This window comes from Marmota flaviventris, chromosome 2 (genome assembly GCF_047511675.1).
Source record: "Marmota flaviventris isolate mMarFla1 chromosome 2, mMarFla1.hap1, whole genome shotgun sequence".
Classification (NCBI taxonomy): Eukaryota; Metazoa; Chordata; class Mammalia; order Rodentia; family Sciuridae; genus Marmota; species Marmota flaviventris.
Genome location: NC_092499.1, coordinates 199,744,937 through 199,758,190, shown reverse-complemented (window position 1 = coordinate 199,758,190; position 13,254 = coordinate 199,744,937). Strand labels below are relative to the sequence as shown.

The window sequence follows — 13,254 nt, the reverse complement described above, 5'->3', positions numbered from 1 at the left end:
TCAGGTCCCCAGGAGCCCACCTCTGACGGGGTCTCTGCAGTCCCGGCCACAGGCGCTGCGACAGCACCGCTTCCTGCCCATGCAGTCGGAGTCTTGGCTGCACATGTGCCTGGTGGGGCTGAGGCAGTGCAGCCGGTCCTCGGGGCAGCTCCCCAGCTTCACTGCAACACAGGGGCCGGGGTGAGCCTGAGGTGCCCACCTGGGGCTGGGGGTTGGTGCTCAGCAAGGCGGAGGGGCCACTGACCTGAGACCCTGGGGACACACTGGCGGAAGCAAGCTCGGTAGCAGCACTTCTTGGTTGAAGGACACTGGCTGTCACCAGTGCACTGATCGGGCACTGACAGGAGGCAGGGCCCGTCATCTGGCGGGCAGCTCCCCCACTTCTCTGTAAGAGAACACCCACATCTTGCAGCTGGAGGCAGCTCAGGTTATGTAACAAGTGCTGACCTGGAAATCACATCTGAATTCGGTGTCCCCTACTCCTTGCCCGTCCTTTGAGAAGTTTATTTATTTATTTTCAATCACTATTTTTCTCCCAGGGCTGGCTGGAGATCCAGGCAGCATAACAATAGGGAAAATAAGAAAGTTAAAAGTCTCCACTGTGTCCAATAAAGTTATGGCTAGGCTAGCCTCTCTTCTCCCTGGCCTTATCCCCACCCCTTTTTGTTTTGAGATGGTCTTGCTATGTTGATGAGGCTGACCTCAAACTTTCAATCCTCCTGCCTCGGCCTCCCAGGTTGCTGGGATTAAGGCGTGCACCCACCTTGCTCTGCCACTCAGTGGCCCCTGATGGGCTCCAGGCTCCTTCTGTCTGCAGGGCTCTTGCTGCGGCTGCACCTTTGCCTGGTGCTGTCCGCTCCACTCAGAGCACCTGGTCAATTCATTAATCTCTGAAACACTTCATCCTCAGAAGACCTTGCTTCTCCAGCCCCACCCGGACTCTGGGCCTCTCATCAGCTGGAGGCAGTGGGACTTGTCACCTGCCTGCTCTGCTGTGCTCCCTGTGAGCTCTGGCACAGCATTTGGTGCACAACACTAGGGGCTCAGTGACTGTCTGAAAGAAAGGACTTGAAGGGAACCCGGTGTCATGCACATTGGCTGTTGCCAGCCTGCTGCATTGTCACATAGCCACCATGGCCACATCTGCACTGCGTGCTTGTCGCTGTGGCAGGTGGCGTGGCTTCAGGGTCCAGAGGTACTAAGTGTCTTGGAGGTGCCCCTCCAGGCGGCTGTGGGATGTAGGGTCCTGGAGTTTACCTGACCCCTCTTCTGGGATATTTCTGGCTATTTCCAGGTTTCACAGAAGGCTGGAGATCAGTACCTTCCTCCACTGGGTAGAGGAAATCAAGGTCTGAAAGGGACAGTGACTGGCCCAGACCCACACAGTCCTGGGCCAGGACTCCTGCGGCCAGTTCCCTCTGATCTCTGGGACCTGCTCTGGATGCTTTTGAGCCCTAGGGATGGGGCTGGACCAGGTCTTCAACCCAATCGAGCCTCAGAGAAAAGGTTCCGGAGCTCCCACAGCACTGGATTCAAGGCTCTGTCACCTGGGTCACCCTTCCGCCTCTGACCTGCCTGGGTGTTGGCTGCACATAGTAGGTAGCCTCTCACACAGTGAGTGCTCAAAATCAGCTTCATGCCTCCTTAGACTGAGTTGGTTTAAATCGAATTGCTGCCCCCTGCTGGAGAAAGGGTGGCTGAGCCTGGGAAGGAGTCTGATTAGCTTCTCTTGGTGGTGGGTGGCAGGGGGAGGGGAGAGGGGAACCCAAGGGGCCCTGGAGACTGTCTGAGGTGCCAGGGTTCAGCGTTAACTCACAAGCCCAGGCTGGAGGTGCTCAGGCCAAAGGGAACTCAGAGCAGGAAAGCAGGAGTGGGGAGCGGGCAGGTAGGTCAGGGGACAGAGGCCGCAGAGCTTCTGAGGGGGGCCAGGATGGGAACAGACTGATAGGGAGGGGGCTGAGAGCTGGCATCTCAAGTGGGAAGAACTATGACAGCCACCGTGTGAGCTGGGCATTAAATTCTGGAGGGCACAAAGACAGGTGGCAGTTCTGGGCAGCCACAGAGGCTCTGCCTTCCTGACCTTCCCGTTCACACATGCGCACTCTGAGCAACAACGTGACGATGCAGGTGGTCATCCAGATGCGTCCACTGTGGGTGCATAGACTCAGCCAGCAGCACACAGGTCAACAGATGTGTTCACACACTCGTGTAGATACACAGCCCAGTGTGCAAGCACTTAGATCTATATACACAATTCGCCGTAGGCTTAGCCATCTGGGATTGCGGATACTCAACTTTTTTTTGATCTACAAAAAAATAGCACATTATGTGGTTCAACCTAACACATGCACACACACCCACACATTCAGACATGCACAAGATAGTTTAATATTAATACACACACATATATAAATGCAGGCAGTCACACATGTACATTTGAAATGGGACATACACAGAGTCAGATTTATAAACATACAATCACATACATGTCTACACACATGAATATATATAAAGAAAGATTCATAATGCACAGTTATGCATGAAAATATACAGCACATGCATACATGCGAGCACAGTGACATATACACCACAGACATCTATTCACGATCACACGTATGGAACTATAGACCCAGATGTTCCCGGCACCACATAACCACTAAAAACATTTAACTAGGCGTTTACTGTCCACTGGGGAGAGCGCCCAGCTTTTGGATCAGAGACATCCAGACAGTTGAGTGAGGGCCAGGGCTCCCCTAAGCAGAGGCAGCCAGTCTTCCACAGACGTCAAGCTGAGGTTCCCCTCCCTCACCCCTGCCACCTTCCTCCACTGTCTGAAGTCCACTGAGAGTCGGGCAGAGGTCTCCTGGAGAGGAGCTAGGGAAGGAGGAGATGCGGTGAACTGGGGAGACATGCGCATCACACGTGGCCACACCCAGAGGCCCGGAGCTGGCCTGGGCTCTGCTGGTGCTAGCTCCCACTCTTAGCAGCTCGGTGAGGTATCAGGACGTGTCCTCCTGGTACCCCCAGCCCCTCCTCCAAATCACCCAGTTGTGCTGCTCCTACTGTGTACCTGACCCTCTTCAAGGCACCATGTGCTCCTGAGAGAGAGGCAGGTGAGCCTTTCTGACTTCCCCGACCTCACTCAGATGTCACCTTTGAGACAAAGAGTCTTGGACCTTGGGCAAGCGGTTTCCCGCTGTGCTTTGGTTTCCTCATCTGCAAAATGGGAATCAATGTAGTGCCACCTCACACACTGCAGAGGAGGTGTGTGGTGACGGCCGTGAACCACAGTGGACGGACTGGCCTTGGCCCACCCGCCTCCTTCCTTCCTCGACCCAAGGACTCTGAGCACCCTCCTCCCCACATCAGCTCCCTCCTCCGGCAGGGACCTGTGCCTCCAAGGAAGGCATAATCTAGGCTAAAGAGAGCAGAGTGGATGCAGGCAATTGCTCCCAGAGCCCCTGCAGGAGGGGACCTGTCCTCATTACTGACCCCTCCCCCCAAGGCAGGGCCAGGGCTGCCCAGGTGAATGTAGGTCACCTAGATTCCACTAGAAGGGAGCAGTGCCTCACCCAGATCAGGAGGCACCAGTCCAGCCGCTCCAGCACCCTCACCTCCCTCCCCTGTCAACAGGCAGCCTCAGCCCCAGCCTCATCTGGGGGTGCCAGTGGGCATGGAGGTGCAGGAGGGAGAAGAGAGGCAGCGACAGAGACTCCTCCCAACATATCCCAGATCCCACGAGCCACGTTCCCTATTTAACTCTCAAGCCCTTCTACAAATGGAGCTGGGAGGGGGGGCAGAAAAGACTCGCGGAGTGGCAGACTTGGAAGGTTCCCTCCCCAAAGAGGAATCCCAGCTCAGACACACACGATGCAGTTGTTCTGCAGTGAACACGCGCGGGCTTGGGCGTGCTGTGGTACATCCTCAGATGCGTAGATGGCGCCAACCAGCACCGACAAACCAGCGAGATACACAGACACGCGCCAAAAATGCACAAATGAAAACACAGCCTCCCAGAACCACTAAGCAGGGTGTACACACACACACACACACACACACACACACACACACACCCCACATCGCCTGCCCTCCCCCAAAACCAAGCCTTACTCTCCTCTAGAGGCAAAAACCACCCAGGGCCTAGAGAATAGGGATCTCACCACCTCACCTCCCTTCTTCCAGCCAGAGGCGGCAGGCAGCTGAGTCCCCAGAGCCAGGAGAGCCACCAGGAGGAAGCTCCAGAGCCCCATGTTTCTGCTGCTGGCATCCAATAAGGTCAGGGCCCAGCAGCTCCCAAATTAGCATCTGCAACCCCGGGAGGCCAAAGCAGCTGAGTCAAGGGAGGATGATGTCACATGGGGGTGGATGATGTCACATGGGTCTCCCTCACCCTGGCTCCACCCTCTGCCCAGGGCCCAGGGCCAGGGGTGCTTGTGCAAGAACTAAAGGCAGGGTGGCCCAGATCCTACAGGTGGGGGGACCTGGACCCAGTCCTGCCTGTATCCCTGACTTGGCTGTGATCATGGCAAGTCTCGGGATCCCTCTCTGAGCTGCGGTTGATCCTACCTGTGTTGTGAAATGAAAGGGAAATGGCGATGGAAGCAATGTTGACAGAATGGACTTGGGAGGCAGCGGAACTTATGCAGGTCTCAAGCTGCCACCTGGAGTTGTGAGAGCTGGTCACCTCCACCCTGTGACCTCAGACATCTGGAGTATATATTGGGAAAGACCAGGTGATAACATTGTGCCCAGAGACTCAAGATGCACAGCAAAAGATTCAGACTCTTGCTTGATGGACCTTGTTACCAAGTACATACACCCTTTTGTTACCTTCTTTGGTCAAGTAGCCCCCGTTGTTTCTTAGCATTTAATAGGAGTTTTCCACAAAGGGGCTTCACCACTTTGTGACACAGGAGCACCGCCGGCCCATTCCGACCCCAACTCCCTGCCTTCCTCAGAACGTCGACATCAGCTCTCTGAACCTGTGCCTCTGACAAACAGCTCTCAACTCAGGTCTGCCGACTTGCAATTCCTAAGACCCCAAATAAAGTTCTTTTTACTTTTACAGTTTCTGAATTTGGCCGAGAGTATTCAGGGTGAAGCATGAGTCAGGTCCCCACTTTCCTGGCTCTCCCCAGTCTCAGAGTTCCAGCAACGTCTTAGGCAGGGACGGAAGTTAGTTCTGCCTGACACGGGGGCTTTGCTCATTATGGATTCCTAGGAAGGGAGACAGCATTAGGGTTGGGGTAGGAGCTTCCTGCCAGAGAAGCTGGCCCAGGCTGGCAGGTGAAGGAGGCCAGCCTCAGTCTCCCCTTTTGGGTCCCTGTGGGGAGAGAGGCCACCCCACCTTTGTGAGATCACTTGCAGTGACATCTGGTAGAACTGCCCTCTGCCTGGGCTGGTGTGGCAGAGGGGACGGATGAAGCAAGGCTTCATTTTGGCTGTATTCATGGGCCAGAGCAGATGTCATCTCACTCAGGGACCCCAGCCTAGTTTTCATCAGGGTGAAATCTCGATCCATGTAGCCCCTGATAACGGCTCCTGCATTTGGTGGAAGAGAAGAGGCTGACATTGATCAGTGGATCCACCAGCTCCGTGGGAGCTCAGGTCCCTCCTCCCGGCCCTCCCATGTGAAAGATGAGGAAACCGTGAGCCAGAGATGAGAAAGAACTGCCTCAAAGACACACCTGATTCCTGGGACTAAGCTGGGACTTCTGCTCTGGCATCCCCAGCATCTGGGTGTTGAAAGCAGGAAATACTTCAGCTGACCCTGAGAGAGGAAGGTGACATTCCAGGGCTTAGCTCACCCTTCCCTCCCAGTCCAGAGCAGCCAGGCAGGAAGTTCTTCCTTGGACTTAATTGGAATTCCTCACGCTGTCTTCCTAGCTCTCGGAAGAAGAGGGGCTCTGCCTTCTATGACCTGAGGTTACTTTTGGAAGAATCTGGCATCTCCTTGGCAGACTTATTTTGGAGAAAAACACTTATGGACATACTTTTTTTTTTTTCTGATTATAAACAACATGTTCGTTGAAGAAATGCTTTTTTGATGAAGATGATTTTGTGAACATTTTCAAGTCTCTAAACATGATGTTTAAGGATGTGATTGCTTGTCTGTCATACATGAGTGGCAGGTTTGGTGGTGTTGGTCAGAATGTTGGATGTATGCTGAGGTGGTTTTAAGTCTTAGTGCCACCAATCTCTTACCTGCATGACTTTTTTTCAAACCTCAGCTTATTATTCTATAAAATAGAGACAGACATAACAATATTTTTAAATGGTAGTTCTGAGGATTAAATGAGGTGGCTTGATAAATGCTTATTGTAATCCTCTATTGCAAATACTTCTTTCTTTTCTTTTTGGTACCAAAGTTTTAAATTTGGGGATAGTTAAATCAGTATTTCCATATATATTTTCTCTCTCTATTTTTGTGCTAAAAAGCCTTTTTAACTCTGATATCCAATAAGTATATTTATTTTGTTTTGTGATGTTTGGAGAACCTATTAATTGTGAATCCATCTGAGATTTATTACGGCAGAGCATGTGAAAGAGAAAATGCTTTTTTCCTAAGTTATTAGGCAATTGTACCATTAGCCTTTAGTAAATAATTCAAAAGTTTGCCATTGATTAGAAATCAGACCTTTATCAAAAACTCTTATATGTCAAGGGGCCGTTGCTGGGTTTTGGTTCTTTCCCTTTGACTGTATTCTTGTTCCCCATTACTGCTGTCCCCCCACCCCAGTGTGTTTTAGTGACACGAGGTGTCCATCACTGGTCACTAGCCTGCGTTGTCAGGATTCACATCACCAGTACTTCATTCTCCCTTATGAACCTGATGATCATTTTGTGAAGTTCCAAAAATAAGTCCACTGTTTTTTATCATAAAAAAAAATGTATCACAAAATATTTCAAAAAATGCACAAAGGAACAGTATATACGACATGCTCATCACCCAGATTGGATAATGAACATTTTGTAATGCCTCCTGTTTTGGCTGAAATATTTTAAAGTAAATCCAATGCGTCGTATATTTTAGCCATAAATACTTTAGCATGGATGGCCATGCATAATCACAACATCATTCTCACACCCCACAAAACAAACAGCAGTTCTTAACTTCTAATGCTCTGCTGTTTTCTTATTGTCCTGAAAGTGACTTAGCAAAGTCCTTGGCACCAGAATCCACCCCTAGCTCTGTACACTCATTGCACTGCTCTGATGTCCCTGACCCCCTTGTCATCGGGAAGAGTTCCTCCTGCTGGCTTCTGCCCTCCCTCCCTCCCTCCCTCTTCTTCCTGTGGACCACGGAGGTGTTTCATGACACAGATGAATGGTCCCTTAGAATGTCCCTCGTTGCTTCCTCCTGACGTCATTCAACTTCCCTGTCTTTGGTATTTCTGTTGACCCATGTGAGGCTCTAGAAGCTTATGAGGTCACGCTGACTGGGCAAGAATCCTCCCGGGTGTTGGGTGCTGTGGGCCTCCACCCCCTCAGGAGGAGCAGACACCTACTGGACCATTTGTAGTGTTTTGAGGACAAGTGAAGGTATTTTAGTAGTTGCCCCCCAATCCCCTCGTTGTAAACCTGTGTCTCCCCATCTAGGAAGAGCAAATACACCATGGCATGATGATGTAGCACCCTGCAAATATTTGGAAACTGTGGATAATTACCTAAATCAATTATTTAATTAGGTTTTGATTCTGATTATATTACACTTCACATGTAAATTATGTTGACCAAATAGACATCCTTTTTGTTTTTTTACATTTTTATTAGTGCCTTATTGCCATACGTAACAGTGAAGCATATACCATAATTTGCTCCATTTTAATTCCCAGTACTTCCCCTTTCCCATCCACCTCCCTCCCTCTCAATTCACTGTTCTCCCTTCTATTTTCATGAGATTCTCCACCCCCTTTAAAATCCTTATTCTCTCTACCTTCTGCACATGAGAAAAAACAGGATAGACATCTTTATCTCATGGAGGTTTCCTGTTTGGGAAGAGCAAACCTTTTAAAAACCATTTTATCATGAAAAATTTCAGCCTATTCATCCACTTAAATAGGCTGAATGTCAGCAGAGTTTTACAGTTGTTGTTGTTATTTTTTTTTCCAGAAAATTTCTGTGTGCATCTAGTTATGTTCATTGGTAGGCATATTATATATTTTTTGATAATGTTGAATAGGAATTCTTTACTATTAAGTTGTCTTAGTCAGTTCTGGCGACTGTAACAAATTACCTCAGACCAGGTGGTTTATAAACAACAAACACTTATTTCTCACAGGTCTGGAGTCTGGGAAGTCCAAGATCAAGGTGCCAGCAGATTCATGTCTGGGGAGGGCTTGTTTCCGGTCTCTGTGACTTCCGGCGGGGTTCTCACGTGGGGGAAGGGCAAGGCAGCTCTCTGAGGCCTCTTTCCTGAGGGCTCCTGTCCCCAGGAGGGCTCACTGGCTAGGGTGAGAAGGAGCACTTCAGAGGAGGAGAGCCAGCGTCTGTGGAGGGCTGGACACTGGAGAAAAGGACATGTGGACCAGGTTTCCTTTGGGGAAAACACTTTTGTCGGAAAAAAACAATCATATAATAATAATTTTAAAAAAATAACAAAAACTGGAAATTACAGCCACACACAGATAAAGAATATAGGTTCCTTACACACTGGAAAAGCTTTTAGACCCGCCTCTCTGTCTAACAGGACGAATAATTCACCCTCATCCTGAGTACATCCTTCTCATGTCTTAGTTGAAGAAACTGTGGTCATAACCTAACAGCCTTGGATTTTATTAGGGAAAACAAGAGGAAGGCTGAGTCTTGTCACTTTCAAATCACAACTGGTATCCCTGAGGTAAAAGGAAGAACTACCTGGATCCCCCACAGACTCAAGTCACTGAGATCAGCTTTCATAATAAGGCTGGAAAGTCTTTAGTCATTCTTCCTTGTCCCCAGGACCTTCCCTGACACCTTTGTCTACACCAGGCAAGAAAACAAATAACGACATTCAAATTGGAAAGGCCTCAGCCTGCTCAGGAGGGTTTCCAAGTTGAATGCCTGTTATTAGTTTTTCTTGCCTGGTCTCTCTGGCTAGAAGCTCAAGTGCAATGTAATGGTGCTGACAATGGCACGCTTGTTTTGTTCCTGATTTTAAGGGAAAGGTTTGGTCTTTCACTATTGGGTATACTATTCGTTTTAATTTAAAAATAAATAAATGCCCAATATCATCTTGAGGATATTTCTGTGCATTCCTAGTTGGTGGAGTGTTCTTATCATGAGAAGATATTGGATTTCGTCAATGCTTATTTTTCGGTATGTTTTGTTCTGTTTTATGGTGGTAGTTTTTGGCTCTGAGATTATTGTGGAGTTTTTTTTCCTTATTCTGTTAATGTGCTGTTTAAAATTGTTTGGTTTTCATATGTTGAACACACACTTTGGATTTTGTGATAGATCTCACTTGGTCATGAGATTGAAGACTCTTTAAAACATAAGAGATCTTGTTTTATTTTTATGTGAAGTTTTTGTCTAGCTCTAGATCACAGTCATGCTGGACTTACAAAATGAGTTAGGAAGTGTTCCCTCTGGTCCTGTTTCTCGGAAGAACTCGAGAAGGATTCATGATGTTTAGTAGAATTTACAAAACTCAGCTATCTGGTCGGTCAAGGCTTCTCCTTCTTTTTTTTCTTTTTCTTTTCTTTTCATTTCTTTTTTAAGACAGGGCCTTGGTTGGCCTCAGACTCCTGGCTCAAGCCATCCTCCTGCCCCAGCCCAGCTTCATTAGGTTTTCCTTTTGAAGGAGGTTTTAAATTTCAGATCCAGTCTCTCACTTGTTTTAAGTTCAGATTTTATGCTTCTTGAGTCAGTTTGTTAGGATGGATGTTTTTAGGAGATTTTCCTTTTCTCTAGGTATTTAGTGCGTCGGTGTCAATGTCCAAGTAATCACTTGCCATCTGTTTCTTACTGTACGACGAGTAGTAATGTCCCCATCTTCATTTCTGATTTTAGTGATTTGAGTTCTTTTTTCTTGATCTGTTTGGCGAATGATTTACCAACTTCATTCATTTTTTCCAGGTACTTTCTCTTGAATTCATTGATTCTATTACTTTTTATTCCTTATTTGTATCTTTTCATAGCTATATATTACCTTCCTACTGTGGCTTTGGTTTTGCTGCTGCTCAAGGTGTAAGTTTAGGTCATTGATTTAGAGCTTTCTTTTTGGGACCATCTTTAACTATAAATTTCCCTCAGAACTGTTTTCACTGCAACCCAAAGATTTTAGTGTATTGTGCTTTTATTTTAATTCATCTCATGGAATTTTATAATTTATCTTGTCATTTTTCTTTGACCCTTTGATTATTTAAAAGTACATTTTTTTTTAAAGAGAGAGAGAGAGAGAGAGAATTTTTTAATATTTACTTTTCAGTTTTCGGCGGACACAACATCTTTATTTTATTTTATGTGATGCTGAGGATCAAACCCAGTGCCCCGCGCATGGTAAGTATGCTACCGCTTGAGCCACATCCCCAGCCCTAAAAGTACATTTTTTAATATCCATACATTTGTGAAGTTTCCAGTTTCCTTCTGTTACTGTTTTCTATTTTCACTTCATTGTGGTTGGAGAAAATCCTGTGTATGATTATTTATTTATTTATTGCTTGCAATTGGCAAATAAAAATTATACATATTTGTTGTGTACAACATTATGTTTTGAAATATGTACACCTTGCATAGTGGCCAAATCTAGCTCTTTCTTTACTAATTACTTCAATAATTATCTCTTTTTTTTTTGTGGGGCAACCCCAACTTAACCCATAATTTCACCCTCTCACCTCCATAGATTTATTTCCTTCTGGCATATAAAATACTCTACTCCAGACATTATTATTGCTGTGGGTATATACATGACTGCATGACCAATGTAATTCTGCAAACTGTACATTCAGAAAAAGATATCCCATCTGATTCAAATGTATGATATGTCAAGATCATTGTACTGTCATGTGTAACTAGTTAAAACAAACAAAAAAATACTCTACTCCAACATCTCCCCAACCCATTTCATAATCAAATTTAAATAGAAAATATTATTGAATGTCGTCTAAATCAGGTATGACACTCTGGATATGGTCAATCTTCAACAAAATTCCTCTCCATCTGTGAACCTCTGAAAGTAGACAAGTTATCTATTTCCAAAATGCAATGATGGGAAAAGAATAGTATAGAAGCTCACATTGCAAAAGTGGTAAATCAGAAGGAAGAGAAGGACTCCTCTGTCTCAGAGACGCCCAGAACTCAGCAGGCAAATTCCACTGGGTTTTCAGGCTTCAGAACGATTCCCTGCATTTCCAGGCTCTGTTCTCTGAGCCAACAGGGATGGTGGCCACACCTTCTGGGTCCGCCTCAGTAGTGTCCCTGCCCTCTGGAACTGAGGAGGTGGGCCCACCCGGGGCCACACTCTCTGGGCCAGCGCCTGTGGGCTCGGTGGCAGAGGCAGGTCTGCTGCTGTCCTCTGCCCTCCTAGGTCATTCCTCCCTTCTCCTCAAGGACCAGGCATGTTATCGGCTGAGTAACTCCACCAGCGGCTTCCTGCCTGCAGAATCACACAAGTGTGACTGTCTTCCTTCATCTCACCCCACCTCTGTACCCTGAAGTCCACGTTGGCAGAGTTTCTGCTGAGACAGCTCTTTGGAGATATACCTGCTAAATTCCAGAGCCCGGACCTCCAAAAAGAACTCAAAGGGTTGAGGTTAAGCAGCTTTCATCACCATAGCTGGAGAGGTAACTGTGTGGTCGGAGGCTGAGGACAGTGGCGGGCACAGAAATGTACCGCCCAGACCTCCCGCTGCTCGGAGGTGAGTGATAGACACCACAGCTACTGTCCCCTGCACCCTCCCCAATGTATTCACCAAGGCCATGCAGGGTGCTTCCAGCCAGTGACTGAGTGGCCAGACACACCACCTCCTGGGACAGGGGGCTCCTCTGATAGGTGACCTCAGTCAAAACACTCTTGCTCAATCTGGCTCACATTGGGCCTTCTGACACCTTTTCTTTTTCTTTTTTAAATTATTTTGTTGTTGTTGTAGGTGGGCACAATGCCTTTATTTTATTTGTTTTTATTTTTATGTGGTGTCAGGGTTTAAACCCAGAGCCTCATGCAGGCTAGGCAAGTGCTCCACCACTGAGCCACAACCCTGGCCCCCCCACATCTTTTCTTTATAACCCTTCTTCATCTCCTCCCTCTGCCCCCCAGGGAGTCCCGCATGGTGGGCTGACGGTTCTCCTTGAGGTCTTTGTCTTCCTTCCATTTTCCCTCTCAGATATCCTCCCTAACACACTCTTGATTCTAGAATCATATCTGAACATTTCTTTTTAGGGATCCCAAACTAACTCCTTTACCTACACTTCTGGAAATGACGAGAAGGAGGGAGAAGTGGCAGAAAGTGGGCAAAGAAAGAACTTTAAAAAAATTACTATCAAATGAAGAAGGTAATTAGATTTCACAAGAAACAGTAAAAAATCGAAAATAAGATCCAGGTACGGTGATGCACACCTATAATCCAGCAGCTTGGGTGGCTGAGGCAGGAGGATCCCAGAGTCAAGGTTAGTCTTAGCAACTTTACAAAACCCTCTCTTAAAGCATGAAAAGGGCTGAAGGCGTAGCTTAGTGATAAAGTGTCCCTGAGTTAAATCCCCAATACTGAGAAGGGTTGGGGGAGATACCCATTTTATGTAAATGACAATATTTGTAATGTACTTAAAATTGTTATCCCTTGATATTATGCAATTATTATAAAAATAATAGATGGCAATTGAAAACATGATAGGGGATAAGAAGTTTTTCAAAATTTGTTTATTTGTTACAGACACTAAAATTTTGGAAGACCACTTTCCCAGACCTTTGCTACCATTAAGATCCTTTAAGAAGTCAGAGGCAGAGAGTTAGAAAGTGAGGAAATCTGAAGCACTTTATTCCTAAGAAGCTTAGGGGCTCAATTCCAAGCTAAAAGTCAGGGCAGCTGAGCTGAACCACAGAGAATTCTTTACTAATTAATTATGCTTAAATGTTAGGGCCTAACATACTCTAGAAACTATGATATGTCCTGCTCCATTTCCAACCCAAAGTTCCAAATCTAGTCCTAAATCATCAAGTGGAAAGACCACCAATACCAATACCAGAAAAATAGTAGCAAAAACAGCCTGTTCTTCAACCCTAGGATAATGTGCTTGCCCTTCATGAGAGCCAAACCCAGAAAATTTGATTCCAAGGTG

The 13,254-nt window shown here is 46.9% G+C and overlaps 1 protein-coding gene across 1 annotated transcript; it reads right to left on the bottom strand.

Moving 5' to 3' along the window:
• On the bottom strand, positions 1–4,250 carry LOC114106956 (WAP four-disulfide core domain protein 5-like). The gene is made up of 3 exons (XM_027954173.1): positions 4,169–4,250; positions 245–385; positions 1–161 (listed from the first exon to the last, which is right to left on the bottom strand). Exons 1-3 carry the CDS (start codon positions 4,248–4,250, stop codon positions 1–3), a joined length of 384 nt encoding a protein of 127 aa, XP_027809974.1.
• Between the last annotated feature and the right edge of the window lie 9,004 nt (positions 4,251–13,254).

Excerpts from the sequence above, each read along its gene's own strand:
- LOC114106956 (XM_027954173.1), bottom strand. The coding sequence starts at position 4,250 with ATGGGGCTCTGGAGCTTCCTCCTGGTGGCTCTCCTGGCTCTGGGGACT. Across the intron at positions 386-4,168 it reads CTCTGGCTGGAAGAAGGGAG|AGAAGTGGGGGAGCTGCCCG; the intron begins GTGAGGTGGTGA and ends GTTCTCTTACAG. Across the intron at positions 162-244 it reads GTGTGTCCCCAGGGTCTCAG|TGAAGCTGGGGAGCTGCCCC; the intron begins GTCAGTGGCCCC and ends CCTGTGTTGCAG.